We start from the raw sequence: 17,320 nt of genomic DNA, 5'->3' as shown, positions 1-17,320 counted from the left end.
CAATCTTCAGAAATATACACAAGGAATGTCTACAACTAGTGCAAAGAAGTGAAGAGTACTGAAATAAGTATTAAATGGTAAAAAAAAATAGACATGTTACTTTATAAACCATCTGCACAGTTATGCGCAAAAATTGCAATTAGGCTGCGCGACTTTCACGTTAGATAATTTCGGCAGTGCCCAATAAATCCTGGGTGAATTTATTATTACTGCGTCGAGGAAGCTGTGAAAAGCAGGACAGCCCATGCAGGAGGCATATACATGAACTCCTCCCCTCACTCTGCGATCTGTTACGTCCTCCTCCTCCTCCTCCCCCTCTCTCCGGAGCCCGCAGCAGCAGCACAGGAGCTGCCGTGCCTCGTCTCTCTCACGGAGGAGATCCCGAAAAGCCGGAGCAACAGCGAAACCCCCGTACAGCCATGGCAGAAAACGCCGGCTTGGAAAACCACCGCATCAAGAGCTTTAAAAATAAGGGACGTGATGTCGAGGTGAGGTGACATATAAACGCGACTTTAACTAACATGAATTGAATTGTTTTTTTACGTAGAAAACGACAGTCTTAGGGCCTCGTTGGGGAGCCTGGCCCCGGCTGCAGCTGCCAGCTAGTTAAGCTAACGTAAGCTATCGGTAGGAGTTCGCCATCAAAAGTGCTTATTGGCCTATCCTATTACCAGTACATTCCCCCTGTATTAACGCTATTGTCATAGTTGTTACCCAGTTAACTCCAGTGGCCTACTAATATCCTGTAGTTAATGTCTGTGAGGAGCAGCATCACTGTTGGGTTTGAGAGTATTAAGGGCAGGCGGTGTAGCTAGCTGTCACTGCCAGCTAACAAGCTAGTCGGATGGACACCGGTCGCTAGCGAGGCTGGGCCTGGCCGGCACCATAATCTTGACATTTGCTATGTTTTTTACAGCCAGCTGACCTCAAGTATCACCAATAATAACCTGCTTATGTTACATACGTTTGGCATTATTCGTAAAACATCGGCTTGGATTGAAATACATGGTTGGTTCACATCCAACCAAACCAAACATTGCCCCTCCTTGTTAGCTAACGTTGTCTGGCAAATAGCTAGCGTGTAATGCCAGGTGAGCCAGCTACACCGAGCTGCTAAACACTTGAATGGTTATGATGTGATGACCTTTAGTTGTACGGCACACATAGATGTGAATAACGACACACGTGTTGCCGGATAAATCGTATTTAGGTCATGAATTTACTGTTTTTATTGGAATACATCAGTGAAACGTTAGACTAACACTGAGCTAGCAGTAACAGTTACTATTTAATTACAACTTGGTCCAACGTTGTAATGTTATCTTGTCAATTCATAGATGGTTATGGCTTGATATTTTTCTAATTACACCTTCCTATGATAACGTAAATGTCTCTGTGATACTGGCAAGTCACATATTCTAGAAAACACCACCAGCATACTAGGTGCACCACTGGCAGATCTACTGTCTGATATGCTGGATATTGCAGCATCTCTCAACTAACATGTTCAATTCCAAAAAGAAATCCCTGTGATTTGTCTGTAATGATGTAATGTTTGGCAAACACTGTGTTCAGACAGATAAGGGAAGCTAGCAATATTGGACCAAAGGAATTTGTCAAAGTAACAAATATCTGTGGGGGTTTTTTTGGGGGGGGGGGGTGGTTATAAACCCTAAAAATGTATGCAGTTTATCAAAATGCAGCTCCATCAGCATGAGATTTTCCCAACAAAGACTCATGCTTGTGCTGGGTGGTTCTGATCTATTGGTAATCCTGAGATAATCCTCACACAAAGGTATGTCTGAGAATGGCCCTTCAACATCCATCTGCATGCTGGCTGGAGTTTCACCATCAACTGACTTAAAGCACAGATTGATGCCCCATAGGTGGTTGTTTTGAAACTTAGAGTCAATGTGACAAGCACATGGCTACTATGACAGACAGACTTTGCCAAGTGCATTCTTGATGCTATTTCAGGCATCCTGGATGTCTGACCAGGGTCCTCTCTAACAGCCTCTGCATGAATTTGAGTTTTCCTAAATGGATGACTCAGACTACAGCAGGAAAAAATGCCAGTCTGGGTTTTATTTATGTAGGTCAGGCATAACAGATTGCTCTTCATTTCTGACATCATTAGGGACAGCTTTGTAGTGCAAAGCAGTAAAGTCTCACATGCTGCGGGTCATAACGCCCCTCCTTTGTTTTCCTGGATATCATAGAAAGTGGTTATTGAGATTGGTCAAGCATTTTTCTACCCTGAATTATCACATCTTTCTTACCTTACAGAATAGCAGGTTTTATTATTTGACTGTGCCTCTATGGGCTCCAGTAATTGTGTCTTTGTTGTCATATATTCTTTAACTTTATGAACAGTTTATATTTTGGAGACAACAACCACCAGAATTCATCAAGTTAAATTTAGTGTACTGGGTTGCTTTCGATTCTCTTCTTAAGTCAAGCTGGACTGTATTTTGATCTTCTGCTTCCTGTAAAGGGACATTTTTTGTTTGGGGTCAATGTATTACCATTATTGTTGTTTTGCAGTGGTTTGGAGACACCTCCACAGCCTCCTGAGTTATGACTGCCCCAGATTACGTAAGAGGCTATTTAGGAAGGCAACATGAACCTCTTCAAACAGTCACAAGATCTTAGACCATCTCAAACTGTTCAGGATGAACTGGAAACCCAACAGATGTACAAATACAGCAATTAGTTAAACTGTCTCTCCTCACTTTTTTGTGCTGTTTTATAGATCTCTTGCCTTCCTGTTGACAACGGTTACTGTTTTTAGGGTTCAGTCACAGATATATGCTTAACTTGAAAAAAGTAACTTACTTGCCCAGTGTTGTTCAAAGTTTTGTAATTTTAAATGATCAATATATATCTGAGATTATGAAATAGTTTATTAATGAGGTGTGTAATCTGATGGAAAGCATACAATTTAATGTCTTTTTTTGTGATTCATAAAAAAGGCTACAATATATATTTTCCCACTATGGTAAATGGTTGAATTTCTCAAAGAATTGGCATCTGGTTTTGTTGAAAAAAAAAAAAAAAAACTCTGACAAATTCAAGATGTAAAGAACATGTTTCCATGTTGTTGTAATCATTGACTTATCTATGCTTAATGTCAGTCTGGAGAGTTGTTTCATATTGTCTGTCTGAGATTGACACTCCGAGAGATCACCTGGGGAAAAAGAAGTTTTGGTGACATAAAGTGAAAAAGCGGGAGAGTCATTTGTAAGATTTCACGCAGGTGTACGAGCCGAACACTGATTGAAAGGGAGCCTGCAAACCAAGTGCAGAATCTCTGAAGTATACTCGGTAAAGACAAACCACTTGAAATGTTGGATGGATGTTTTTCTCATGTATTGTCTTTCGTTTGGTTTCTTTGTTACAGACTATGAGAAGACATCGAAATGAGGTGACGGTTGAGTTGAGAAAGGTGAGAAAAGATGACACAACCTGTCTACACACACACACACACACACACACACACATGCCAGGCCTTCGTCAGAGAATTGAACCTGCCTCAGGTTTCCAGAAGATTGTTGTTGAACACAATGATGAAACTGTCAGAGCCATTAGGAAGCAATCAAACAGTACAAAATGGTGAGTTGAAAGCTGCAGAGTTGGGTAGTTCATTGCACCTGGCAGAACTAGCCATGAAGACATTAAATTCATTGTTAATATCAAGAATATTTTCTTGTGTCAACTGACTGACTGACAGTTCAGATTTACCACCATTACACTGTCTCGTGTAACTGACCTAGCATTTATGAGAAGTGTTGCAAGCCATGTTTTTGTGGGTTCCTTCTATATTTCTAGCCCTGTGTTTGGTTGGTCCATCGATAATCAACATCCCTTCCAAGCAGACACCTTCTAAATTAACACGGAGCTATCAAGCATTTATTTTATAATCTTCTCACACTTTCTGGAATTTAATGGTGGAAATAAAAAATTTTGGCTAGTCTTCTAGATCGGATCACAATCGGAGATTGAAATCACAGTTCACTCTGCCAATTGTCGGTAATTTACACTTGAAAGCTAGCTAGCTAGCTGCAAGCTACCTGTCTATAAATGGAGAAGACTCTGTTCATTAACTGTAATTCATCCTGCGGCTGCCGTCAGCAGTGACCTCATCAGTGAACACAAGTCAGCTGGTTCCACTGGCAGTCACGCTAAGCATAAAACTGCCACTGTATTTGAAAGATGATGTTAAAATACTCAAGTCAGACACCTGCAGAGTTTGAGCACTAACTGTAACTTGGTCTTTCTACACTTGGTGTTTAACAGGTGTTAACATCCTGTGATAAATCTTCTGAATTTATGCTGGTGTCATCTTCTCTTAACGGAGGTCTCTAACACATCTCTGTTTACAGAGTGTTGTTGATCTGTGCCAGTGCATTCATGCCTGTTAACATATTCACCATTTTGATTTTGAGTTGCTTTTTTTCATCCTCATAATTGCCTCCATTATTGTTATTGACACTTATTTCTTTTGGCAAATTAAACAGCAGTTTAGTTTAGTTGGCAACTACAAACTACAAATTCAAATGTCTCAATCTGAATCAGCTGTCGACCTTTTGGCATCTCATCCTTGCATGAAGTAATCATGAAACGATTACAGATGGGGGACTATGTATAAATGACCCCATGAATCCTACAGTGTATACCCATTATAGATTATAAGACTATGAAATATAAGATGAAAGGCATCACTTTTACCTCATTTGTTTCTTTTAAAATATAACATGCTGGAGTATTTAGCCAAAAATAACAAATTTGGATAATACAGTTCTATTTTCCACCAAGGCTAAAATATAATTAAAGCAAAATGTCAACCTGCAAATATGTCACTTTTGTTCTTAATATAAATTTAGACAAAAAAATCATGATTTCTGTACGCAAACAAGTCCAGGTCAAAAGGAACCAAACCTGGATTTCAGAGCTGCTATAATGACGTCAGTGACTGATGGAATTTTTCTTGCAGATATTATTTTAATGGTTAGAACAGTTAGCGACAACTCACTTGGAAACAATAGCTGAAAAATATTTCATATAGCATAGTCAAACTGTGTTAATAATACCGTATTTAAGGTGTCTTCTCTGTGGGGGAAAAAGTCAACAACAATCCTTCCTCCTGTGCGTGATCATGTTTTGATTCAGAGTGTGCGTGGAGAGGACGGGCTATTCACAGACAGGTCTGTTATCAATGTGTTTGTGAGAGAGAGAGAGGGCAGGGCAAGGAGGGGCCGAGCGGATCGATGCGCTGCACACAGCTCTACAATAGAATAAGATGTTACCCATTTTAAATAGTAAAAAAATATTTTCAGTGTGTTATGAAACTGCGGCAGGCCGCCACAGTCTTGGTAATTTATGGGAAACACTGAAATGGGTTGCCAAATAAACTGTGGCGGCCGTTAATATACTAAGGCAGTAGAGCTGGGCGATGTTGCCCGTAGCCATATTGTCCTGTCACCACCCTGCAAGATCGGCGATGCCTAACTGGTATCTCTCTCTCTCCCTTTCACACACTCTCTCTCTGTCTCTTTCTCTGCGATGGCATCGGCTAGGAAAAACCCATCATCAATCATCCCTTTCAATCGCCGATATACAGTCCCATCGCCATTTGGCACAAGCCAACTGGGCGGCCCACCCAAGTAAAGTCTATGTGTGGGAAACACTGGGTTCATAGAAGGTTATATCCACAATAAAGTCCAAAATGGGAAGCATTGCCTTTATAAAGCATAAATATCCACCGCACGCTCAATGATTATTTTAGTCCAGGGTTCATCCATTGATACATTTTGTCCTCATAAATCATATTGTCATTTTTTAAGTCAGACGTCAGAGTTGTTCCTTCTTAGGGTGTCAGTATATTCAATCAGTAGTGCGTGTTATAACTTCTTCATGCAGCGATTGAAGGGGGACAGGATTTCAACTTCTCTCTCCAGCTCTCTCTTTTTTTTTGCATTCTTTACAAAACAATTTCTGTCACTTTTCACATATACAACCCAAGTGCAACACTGTGAATGCCTTCCAGGAGAGACTAACCCCATACTTAAAGCATATTGCGTCTCTCCTCTCTCTATGACAGCCGACTTTTTCACTCCGTCTTTGACTGAGGCCATTTGGAACAGCTATAAACACTTTTAGCTTCTGATGAGGTCTGACAACACTTTCTATGGACAAATTCTTTCCAAGCATAACCTGGCCCTTAGTCTCTTGGAAGATGAAGGTGCCCTCTGATTCTGAGAACTGGGTGCCAGACAAAATTATAGAAATTGATGTGGACCTTTGCCAAGTCATTGCTCTGGGGGGGAAAAAAAGGTTTTTGCCAGCCCAGCCCACAAAAGTGACACTAACAACACACTTCTGGAAAGAATATTTAGATGATGGACATACAAAGTGTAGGGCCATTTGAACCGGTAATTCAAATAAACTAAACTCAAGGGGCACTTGCATTGAGAGGAAGTCTGAGAATACTGATAAGCAAGCATGTAGAACAGCGGACATTTGGGAGAGCACAGGCACAGCGAGGGGCGTTAAAACACAGAGCGTCATTGCTGCGGAGTGCTGAGGTGGTCTCAAGTCTAGCACATTCCATTTCGCTAGATCAGAGCAGGAAGAAGCACTGCACTAGCTGATTAGTCATCAGTGACGCACATCAGCACGATGCACAGGAATGTAGGGCAAGGGAATCTCCTCCTACCACATGCCCTGTAAAATGACGGGATGAGTAGTTCTTTCTGCCTGCGTACACGTGTGTGTGTGTGTGTGTGTGTTTCCAGGCTGGATGAATGAATGTGTGCCTGCTGGAGTGTGTTGAGGGTTAAGGTACAATCTCTTTCAATGATGAGTGTGTGTTTGCTTGCTTTGTGGATTAGCCTGCAGGCAGATTTCTCTGGCTTACCCACTTAGATTGGGATTCCTAACATGTAGCTTATACTCCCAGAAAATAAAAGTTTTAGAAAGGGGGAGGTGGGGGGGGGGGGCCTAGATTCACTGTTACTTTAAGAACCCATGAATGCATTAATGAACACTCCTCTCCTCCCCTCATAGATTTTCTGTCTTTTTTTTTTTTTTTTTGCCTCTTGTCAGAACAAACGAGACGAACATCTACTGAAGAAGAGAAACGTCCCGCAGGAGGAGAGTCTGGAGGACTCTGATGTCGACTCAGACTTCAAAGGAGTAAGTGTGGGTGTGTGGATATGTGCATGAGCTAGATAGATGTAGTGAGACCGGACTGTCTGGATAACAGGTCAAAAGGGTTAACATCAAGTGGGCAGTATACTTAATGTGGTTTCTTAGAGGGAAGTTCTATTCGTGCTGGGATTTTCTTCCAAATGAAATGTCAGTAAGTTGTCATGATTTCCCTCTCTGTAACTTTTGTTATTTCAGACCTTAATTGAGACTGAAAGTTCAATTCCTGACCTCAGATAGAGCAGCTGACCAAAAAATCTCACCACAAGGTTTATTTCGTGTCTGTTCTGGAGCTTTTGATTGTATCACACTATCTTCCTCAGCAGATCGAGTTTGTTCAGTTGTCATGGAATTGTAGATATTCAGATTTATATGATTGTTGTTCTTAAATTGAAATGTGAACATCTACAATTCCATGACAACTGGGTAAACTCTCATCTGCTGAGGAAGGTTGCGAGACATGTTTGAGGGCTTCATGAAAACTAGTAAATGGCCCTTTTGGTGAGATTGTTTTTTTTTTCACTTCCTTCCTAGTTTTGTTATATCTACTATTGAAACTCCTGCCAAATGCTTCTTACAGTATTGGAAAAATGACATTTGAAAAACAGCAGTGTATCCTTCTAGATATGTAACACTCCAGTTATTACAAGATAATCACCAGACCTGTCTGTCAGCAGTTTTTATTGGAACTACTTTCTACAAGGAAAAAAAATCTGATAACTGTTGATAACATATTCTGTGGATTATACTGAGAAGTCAAGACAGTGTTTCTAGAAAGACCAGTTGCTTTTAAGTTTGTTTGTTTTTTAACATAAGTTTTCATAAATATGCTGTATTGAATTGGGTCGGCACCAGAAATCTAACAGATCAAATCAAAATTGATGGAGGAAAGAATAATTTGTAATTTTTGCAAAAATTATTCTTAATTTTCCCTCAAAGATGGGAGTGTTTTAGTGTAGAGTATGTACAAATAAGTCTTCCTCAGTGTGCCTACTAGTTTCTCCACATAATGTAGCCTAATATATTGTATGTGAGCAGATATAGTATAATGTATTTCTCTCTAAAGCCATTGTCTTCAGATGAAATTCTTCCAGAAGATTAAGCCAATCTGTGCAATTTATCACAAATTTTAGTCTCAAATGATGGCCCAGAATAGCATTACTGAGAAAGGAAATGTAGGAGGAAAAAAAAGGGTTGGCCGTATGCCACCACAGTCGTTTAATCCAATATTATTGTTACCTCTGTGCAAGTTCAGTGTCTTGGACTCAGAAGTATTTTCAAAGTCTCACAGGAGCTGTAGTTGAAAGGTAATACTGTCATTGTTTGTTAAAGTGATGAGGTGTTCACATTTTCCAGCCAGTACAGTAGTAGAGAGGCCTTTATCTTAAAATACTGACACAAAACCAAAGAATCACAAATAATGGAAAATGATAGTGAAACAAGCTATTCTGGACGTGGGGCGGGACTTCTGTGCTATATTCCTCCTTTTTGTCCCATTTTCCCCATTTAGTTTGGTGAGTGAAAATAACAAATGAACACGAAGTCCATAATACAACACAAAAATCAATACAGTCTTTACAATACTGAAATAACATTGTTTTAAATACCCATGACCGTCTAATGTCCTTATACCACTTGGCTTCCGAAAAGAAAGTATGAATAAGTAAACAAATAAATGAATTAAATGAATGCATTTCAAAAGCACGATCAAGTTATTATCATGTGTTTCAAACTTGCAAGAACAGAATTTCCTTCATCAGTTTAAGTTAAAAGCCACCAAACGTTTTGCATATTCATTTCTAAATCTCATGTCAGACAACAAGAAGCAGTCAGTGAGATGTTACAGTCGATGTAGACTTGTAAACAGTTTCGACACATTTACATAAATTAAACATGTTATGTAAAGCGGGTTTAATCGAGGGTCGGTTAAGCTTGGCAAAAGTATTTCAAACATCCATAAGTCAAGCTTACATCTGCTAACTATTTTCAAATTTGAATATATCCCACGCCTTCAAATCCACTGAAATCTTTCAGCAGTTTTTGTGCTCTTTAACATCTGAATTATTACTGTTTTTACTGGTAAACAAGAAAATATTCAAAAGAATCAGCTACATCCCTGATGACGTAAGAGAATTGTACCTACTTGTACAGGTTTGCAGGTGTGTTGATGCTTATCAAACTATGAGTGTTAATATTCTGCATTTTTCTTTCTGCAGCAAAATGTTACGCTTGATGCCATCTTACAGGTAAGAGTTTCCATCATTCAAGCCTTCCTTTTATACTTTTTTCTTTGCCAAATGTACCAGCAAGAAATCCTTTACTGTTGGCTAATAATTCTGTAATTTATTACGGCCTTCTCTCTCTCGTCACTAAAGAACGCTACCAGTGATAATGCAGTTATCCAGCTCAGTGCTGTACAGGCAGCTAGGTGAGTGACTCACACATGCATAAACACATATACGGACACCAGCTGGTTTCCATATGAAGTTTCTGAAGTTCTTTCTTTTTTCCACTGTTTGTCAGAAAACTGCTCTCCAGTGACAGAAACCCTCCCATCGACGACTTGATAAAGTCTGGGATCCTGCCCATTTTAGTCAAATGCCTGGAAAGGGACGACAAGTAAGTCTGCTTCCAATACAGTTTGTTTGCCTCCGGTTATTTGTCTGTCAGCAGTGATGAATTGAGTGTTCTAGTTGATAAGACAGCAGACTGCTTTGCCTGTACATCAAGTCTTTGCTGCCACAGAAGCTTTGCGCGCATGCGGGTGTTTGTGTGTGTGTGTGTGTGTATTTCACTGTGTCCACACGTGAGAGTGTGTGTGTTGAGTCACAGAGGGCAGTTGGCTGGTCCTCTGTCCAGGCCAAGCCAAATATAACAGCATTCCTGTCCCTCGGAGTTCCAAAATTCCCAGGACCTTGTGTCCACCGGGGGAGGGAGAATGAATAGTTGGAGTCGAAGAACTCGGAGTTGTAAGGATTTTACCATGGCAACCCACAACAGATAGTGTCATGTTAACACGGAGCACCAGCGTATATTGGACATTGCTGTTATTTTTGAGTTTTGTGCAGAACGCGGTGATGCAGTATAACACATGCATGTATCAAGAGAACATAATCATGGACTATGTTGCCATAGCGTCATGGCAGAAAGCCAAGCTAACTCAATCTAATGACATGATGAGGTGCAGAATCACAGTGAAATGCACCACATGAAAACAAGCAGCATTTCACACGAACAAGAACAGACAAAATGTCTTTTGCTGAGGTTTTCAAATGCGATCTGCGAGTGCATGATCATGTGGGGTCACAGTTAGGTCAGAAAATTAAACTACTTTGTCCACAGTTCCCTGCTGTGTGTCTGTGGTTGCATCACAAAGAGCACCACACCCTGTTTACTGTTTTACATCCCAACTATAGTGTAACAAACAAGTAAGAACTCCACATCATGGTTGGTTGCCTGATGAAATTTTCAGCAGGGTAGACAGACTCACCAGCCTTTGTGTTGATTTACTAGCATTCGGCTGGTGGGCGGTGTGAGGATCACGCGCCACTGTGTGATTTCTAATATTTTGTGTTGCATCATTTTTCTGTTCAAATCCTATAATGAAACTCTTCCCCTTGAGCACCATGTCTGATGCATTATGCCTTCTCATACAGGACGGCCAAAAACAAGCGTATTAGGTACTTGGCAGGAATATAAGAATCAGCCTCGATAAACATGAAACAGCAGCTTGGAATTCAGGAAAAGGTTCACGTCAATCTTTATTTTAATTATTATTTATGTTCCCCTTTATTGTCCCAGTCTTACTAAAGAACTAAAGGAGATTTCTTTCTGTCTTAAACTAGTGTCTTTTTTTTCCTCTAACTACTTTGTTTTCTTTGTCCCACAGCCCCTCTCTTCAGTTTGAGGCAGCTTGGGCTCTGACCAACATTGCCTCTGGGACGTCGGCACAGACTCAGGCTGTGGTTAAATCCAGTAAGTTGTCACACTCAGTCTTCCCCAGTGTTACGCTGTTACTTGTGGGTTGTTTTCTCTTTTTTTCTTTTTTTTGATTATGATGTTTTTATTAGATAACAGTGCAGTCTTATTTTGAAACAAAGCCAGTATAACTGTGTAGAAACCACGATCCCTTATCTAAAACATGAAACCTCGCCAAAGCCTCTGATCAAACAACATATTAAAAACACTCTAAAATGAGTTATATCTAAATTTATATTTACAAATCCATAAAGAACTTTTTATGTATTTTTTCTTTTTTTGCATCTAAAAATAACAAATCATCATCAGACCTTTCTGAATAAATGTCATGCTTTCAGCTTCCATTGGTCAAAAAGCCAACTTTTTAAGAATCTAGCCTGGCCGAAGCTAAATATGAATCTATTATTTATTTCATTTTTAGCATAATTGTTAAACTTTATTTTGAGCATAAAATTATTATATCCAACTACATATGAATCTTTAAAACATGAGTCTTGATGATTTCTTAGTATTCTTATGTAAAATCAGGATAACTTTTGAAAAATGCTTCATTATGATATAGCTAAATTTGACTAAACAAGTAATGCCTGTAAAATCTGCTCTGTTAAGAGCTCTAGATACATTTTCTAAGACAGCTTCAAATAACAGAAAACTTCAGATGAACCTGACTTTAAACACCTCCACAGGTGTTTTCAGTTTATCCAGGTAGATCAGACCTCTGCGTAGGCTGAAGTTGGGTGGAGTTTTCTAGGAATTGCTTGAGGTCAAGAAACTCCATTTACCGATAACTAAGACAAAGATAAAAAGAAAGCCAACCCACCCAAAGAGTTGTCACAAAAACAACTGTAGAGTCATGGAAATGTCAATGAACTGTCTGTACATGCCCCACTCTCCTGAGAGGAGGAGTCAGGCGGTATAAGAGAAAACAGTCAGAGTGAGTGTACTTTGGTTGTGTGACTTTAAAGGGAAATGTACACCTTGGCTACTAGAAAGGAATCTTGTAAAGCTATAATATACAGGATTTGGTACATTGTCGTGTATTTTTTATTTGTTTTCTTTATTGTTTGGCTTTAGAATGTGACCCGACAAATCAGAGTTTATCAATGGAGCTGCACATCTGTCACCTTGAGCATGTAATTGATATGTTGATGTTTGTTTGTGTCCAGATGCAGTGCCCCTGTTCCTGCGACTGTTACACTCTCCCCACCAGAACGTTTGTGAACAGGCCGTATGGGCTTTAGGAAACATTATAGGTCAGTAACCTCCTCTGATATATGTATGTGTGTATGTGTGTGTAAATGCTAGAGTTAAGCAATTACTATGCAGTTATACTGACATTGTCCCCTTGCCTGCCCAGGTGATGGTCCACAGTGCAGGGATTATGTTATCTCCCTGGGCGTGGTGAAGCCTCTGCTTTCTTTCATCAACCCATCAATCCCAATCACCTTCCTGCGCAATGTTACCTGGGTCATTGTTAACCTTTGCCGCAACAAGGATCCACCACCACCCATGGAAACTGTACAAGAGGTGGGACAGTAGTGTGTGTGTGTGTGTGTGCGTGTGCGTGCGTGCCAGACAGATGAATGTGTCTCTTTGCAGCTGACTCTGTTGAGTCACACAGGCTGAGTCACACAGAGATTCTGCGGTGTCTTTTCAGAAGCCAAATCAACCCCATCACCCGGGAGAATTTCTAACTACAAAGCTCTTTTGGCGACACTTGAAGTCTGGTTTTGACAGCTATTCTGGCTTTTTTTTTTTTTTTTTTTTACTCTGCCCTGTTTTTGCCTTCATCTACTTCATCTATTCCTCTGCCTACATCCAACCCACTCACAACCTACTTTTCTTTCCCCCACAGATTTTGCCTGCCCTCTGTGTGCTAATATATCACACCGATATTAATGTGAGTATCAGAGCGAAGGGTGTCCCTGATTTTTATAGTTTTGTAATAAAAAATAATTTGCTTTGTGCTGTCTGGAATGCCATTATTGCAGCCTGTGAGTCGTATGTGGTCTTAAGAGATTTTTTGTGTCTGTGTGTTTAGATCCTAGTCGACACAGTGTGGGCTCTGTCTTATCTGACAGACGGGGGCAACGAGCAGATCCAGATGGTTATAGATTCTGGTGTCGTTCCATTTCTTGTGCCTCTCCTCAGCCATCAGGAGGTGAAAGTTCAGGTGAGACTTTAAACGAATTATGTCTTTTGCTTTTTCTGTACCATTTCTAATTTTTATCCGCCATGAATTAATTCGTTTTATCATTTCAAGTTTTGTGATGGTCCTCTGTGTTGTTAACCCGCAGACGGCAGCTCTGAGGGCAGTGGGAAACATTGTGACAGGGACAGACGAGCAGACACAGGTTGTGCTCAACTGTGACGTCCTCTCACACTTCCCCAACTTGCTCACACACCCTAAAGAAAAGATTAACAAGGTACCACAACCACAGCCTCAACCTTCATGTTGTGTGTATGAATCGTTATTTGTCTTATTATTAATACCATGTTTACATGCACAAGTGAAAGAAGCTAATGCAGTGATAAAGAAATGAACTGGGGTTTGGTAGAATATTCATGTGTGTGGAACTTATAGAACTGGTTTTGATCATTAGTGATCGATCTGCTTTGTAGGAAGCAGTCTGGTTCCTGTCCAACATTACAGCTGGGAACCAGCAGCAGGTCCAAGCTGTGATCGACGCTGGACTGATTCCGATGATCATTCACCAACTGGCTAAGGTTTGTTGCATGATGCAAGAGCAGGAAAGAAACGCCTTAAGCTGTATAATCTCTATTCTTTTCTCTCAACAGATGGTACCAGACTAAATTTAGAAAATCACAATGTTGGCTTTATTTGTGTGTATTGAGTTGCATTTGCACTTTTTTTTTTGGTAACCAGAGATGCAACACAACTCTTGCTACAGAAATTGGACACTGAATGCAAACATTTTCTGTGCCTCGGCGTTTCGCTGTTGTAGAACTGACCTGCTATGTGCACATCTTAGTGACAGCCTGTCTCTCTACAGGGTGACTTTGGCACTCAGAAGGAGGCAGCATGGGCCATCAGCAACCTCACCATCAGTGGGAGGAAAGACCAGGTGAGCTGGGCTTTGGGACCGATGTCAGGGAAATCTGGTGCTTGTGTTTCAGTGCTTTTACTCTCTGTTTTATTGAACATATTAAGTCAGTAGAGGTGTGTTTATTTAAAACCGGAGCAATCCTACCAGACAAGGCTACACTACTAATTATATATAGAGGATGAAGCTAGGCCATGTTGAATTTTTTTTTTTTAGATATGAAGGTCATTGTGAGTGAATGTCAAGGACATTTTTTCCCACATTTGTAACCATGTACCTATGTTGTAATCAAGTATGGATGTGGTGTGTATGTGTGGGTTTGTGTAGGTGGAGTTCCTGGTGGAGCAGAATGTCATCCCTCCATTCTGTAACCTGCTGTCGGTGAAGGACTCCCAGGTGGTGCAGGTCGTCCTGGACGGCCTGAAGAACATCCTCATCATGGCAGGAGAGGAAGCCAGCACTATTGCCGAGATCATAGAGGAGTGTGGAGGTCTGTATTCTCACCTGCTCTCTTCATTTATCTCAACCCTCTTACAAATTTAATGTTTAAATTTTCACTGGGATAATTGGAGCTCTCTTTTTGCCTAATAAACACTAAAGATGTAGACATTTTTATGCCTCTGTGCCAGCAAGAGGCATTATGTTTCTGGGTTGTCTGTCCGTCTGTACACCTGCTCCATTCTTGTGAATGCAGTATCTCAGGAAGCCTTGAAGAAATTTCTTCAAATTTGGCCCAAACGTCCACTTGGACTCAAGGATGAACTGATTAGATTTTGGTAGTCAAAGGTTAAAGGTCACTGTGACCTCACAAAACTTGTTTTTGGCCATAACTCAAGAATTCATACACTAATTATGATAAAGTTTCTCACAAATGCCTAATAGGATAAAATGATATCCAAAAGGTCAAAGGTCAACTCCACTGTGACATCATAATGTTCTTCAAAAACACTTTTCTGGCCGTTATTCGACACCATAACTCGGGAACAAAAGGGCAGATTGTGACTATATTTCACATTTGGTCGGATGCTGAAGTGGTGACACTAATCTCGGCTGCCCACCTTGAAACTGTGGTGATTTTATTAAATTCCAGCAAAGTTTTCACTACAAATATTATGAGTCCAGACAGACATGGATGTAAACTGCAACTTGACTGATTGGCGGAGGCATACGACTGCCAGGCGGTATTTCTAGTTGTATATTATTTCCCGTCTCTCTTCTGTTTATCGGTCACACAGCTGTGGAAGATAGTGCAGTAGCCAGTTGTCAGTGTTTACATATTTGTTACTGACAGAAAATATGTTATTTTTTTGTCATTGCTGTGATTTTACAGGTTTGGAGAAGATAGAAAATTTGCAGCAGCATGAGAACGAGGATATCTACAAATTAGCCTTTGAGATTATCGATCAGTACTTTTCAGGAGATGATGTAAGTATACCAAAAGTAACTGACACCTAAAATGATTAACAAATCATCCTACACAGTAAACAGTGGGGTTATCATACCTCAATCTTATCACGTGTGTGTCCTTTTTTCAGATTGATGAAGACCCCAACTTGATCCCTGAAACCACTCAAGGAGGAACCTTCACCTTTGATCCAGCTTCCAACATGCAAACAAAGGAGTTCAATTTCTAAAAGCCAGGGTGTTCGGTTCAACCAGCTGCACGGGTACTCTGTAATCACCCCAGACATTCATCCATCTCTCCTCCAACCTGGCAACCTGGTACCGCAGGATTTACTTAACATCACTTCAACATGGAAACTCACCACTGAAGGATTTACCCACCCCCACCTCTGCACTGTGGGGTGTTTGTTTTTTTTTTTTTGTTGTTTTTTTTTTTTTTTTTCTTTATAATGGTCATCCTTCACAGAACACGGCAACCCTACATAGGAATCCTGGTCATTCAAACAGGCACCATCACCATCTGGCAACCTGCATCAGGAGGATTGTCGCTATTTTAACGCCAGTGCTTCTAAATATCTCACACAAATAAAACCAGAAGGAAGAAACAGCCTTCGTGGCAAGATTTAATTGCCAAATGTCAAATCTTCACAAGGACAAAAACACAAGCACATTTGCAGACACAAAACACACATACACACACTTTTTGACACTTAGAATTTGTGTGCATACTTCTGTTAGAAGCCATCATATCACTTACGGGGAAGAAATACTGCTGTTTGTTTGTGGTTTATTTTTGTGCTTTCCCTCCCCTGGATTGTCCTCTGGTGTTACTCCACCCACGCGCACGCACACTGACATACAACTATACACACACACACACACAAACACACTTAGTCACACAGATTCCTGATGGCCGTGCACCCCAAAAACCCTCTCTCACCCAGTTTAAAGAGTTAATCCCAGAGCTAAGCCATGATTAACCACGGACCCTCCCCCTCCCCTCCCCCGCCCCACTGCCCTCCCAGGAGAGTTCTGGGACAGGTGGAGGGGTGAAAGGGCTCTAAGGCAAAAAGAGGACTCCGTGGCAAACTGACTGACGGGACTTCTGACTCAATAACGTCACTTTTTTTAATGTGACCTCTGTTGAATTATCAAACTTAATGTTTGTTTTAAAAAAAAAAATCATCAAAAATGTGAAGAAAACGCCATAATTCTTTTTTTCTTTTTCTTTTTCTTTTTTTTTTCTTTTCAATACATACAACTGTAAGACCTGCTAACTGCCTGCTTCTGATTCAGCAGAGCGAGAAAAAAAAAACAGTTTTGTTTTCTACGGATGTGAATACCTGTCACGGGAGGAAGCACCTTTTGGTGAAGGCACAGAGACTTAAGAGATGACAAACATGTCAGCTGTAGCTTTTTATCCCCCTACAGGACATCCATTTCTGCAGCACGAGCTCGGTCACGTCCTGTGATCCAGTGAACTGTTTGCGTGGGGACTCCCCTGTAATGTGAAACTTTAAAAGAGGGGGTTGGGGGGTTGGGGGTGGGTGGGGGGAGGGGTGGGAGGGGGGGAGGTGTAACAAAAACGTCGAGCAAAAAAATCGACCCGAATTGCTTATCTGACCTTTTAAGCTTATTTTAATTGTTTTAGGTTCTCTCTTAAAAAA

General features: G+C 40.6%; 1 protein-coding gene across 2 annotated transcripts; it reads left to right on the top strand.

Moving 5' to 3' along the window:
- Positions 1-235: 235 nt before the first annotated feature.
- kpna3 (karyopherin alpha 3 (importin alpha 4)) lies at positions 236-16,114 on the top strand. Of its 2 annotated transcripts, XM_067603945.1 has the most exons (17): positions 236-488; positions 3,401-3,445; positions 7,105-7,194; positions 9,423-9,452; positions 9,582-9,634; positions 9,730-9,825; positions 11,096-11,181; positions 12,351-12,437; positions 12,542-12,711; positions 13,040-13,084; positions 13,226-13,357; positions 13,482-13,610; positions 13,807-13,911; positions 14,199-14,270; positions 14,577-14,739; positions 15,580-15,674; positions 15,785-16,114. In XM_067603945.1, the coding sequence occupies exons 1-17, from the start codon at positions 420-422 to the stop codon at positions 15,881-15,883; spliced, it is 1,566 nt and encodes a 521-aa protein (XP_067460046.1). In that variant the 5' UTR covers positions 236-419; the 3' UTR covers positions 15,884-16,114. The 2 variants fall into 2 exon arrangements, with proteins under 2 accessions (XP_067460046.1, XP_067460047.1); XM_067603946.1 differs by lacking the exons at positions 236-488; positions 3,401-3,445; positions 7,105-7,194 and adding an exon at positions 7,626-7,707.
- Positions 16,115-17,320: the final 1,206 nt, after the last annotated feature.

This window comes from Thunnus thynnus, chromosome 11 (genome assembly GCF_963924715.1).
Source record: "Thunnus thynnus chromosome 11, fThuThy2.1, whole genome shotgun sequence".
Classification (NCBI taxonomy): Eukaryota; Metazoa; Chordata; class Actinopteri; order Scombriformes; family Scombridae; genus Thunnus; species Thunnus thynnus.
This window is presented reverse-complemented; position numbering and strand designations above follow the sequence as displayed.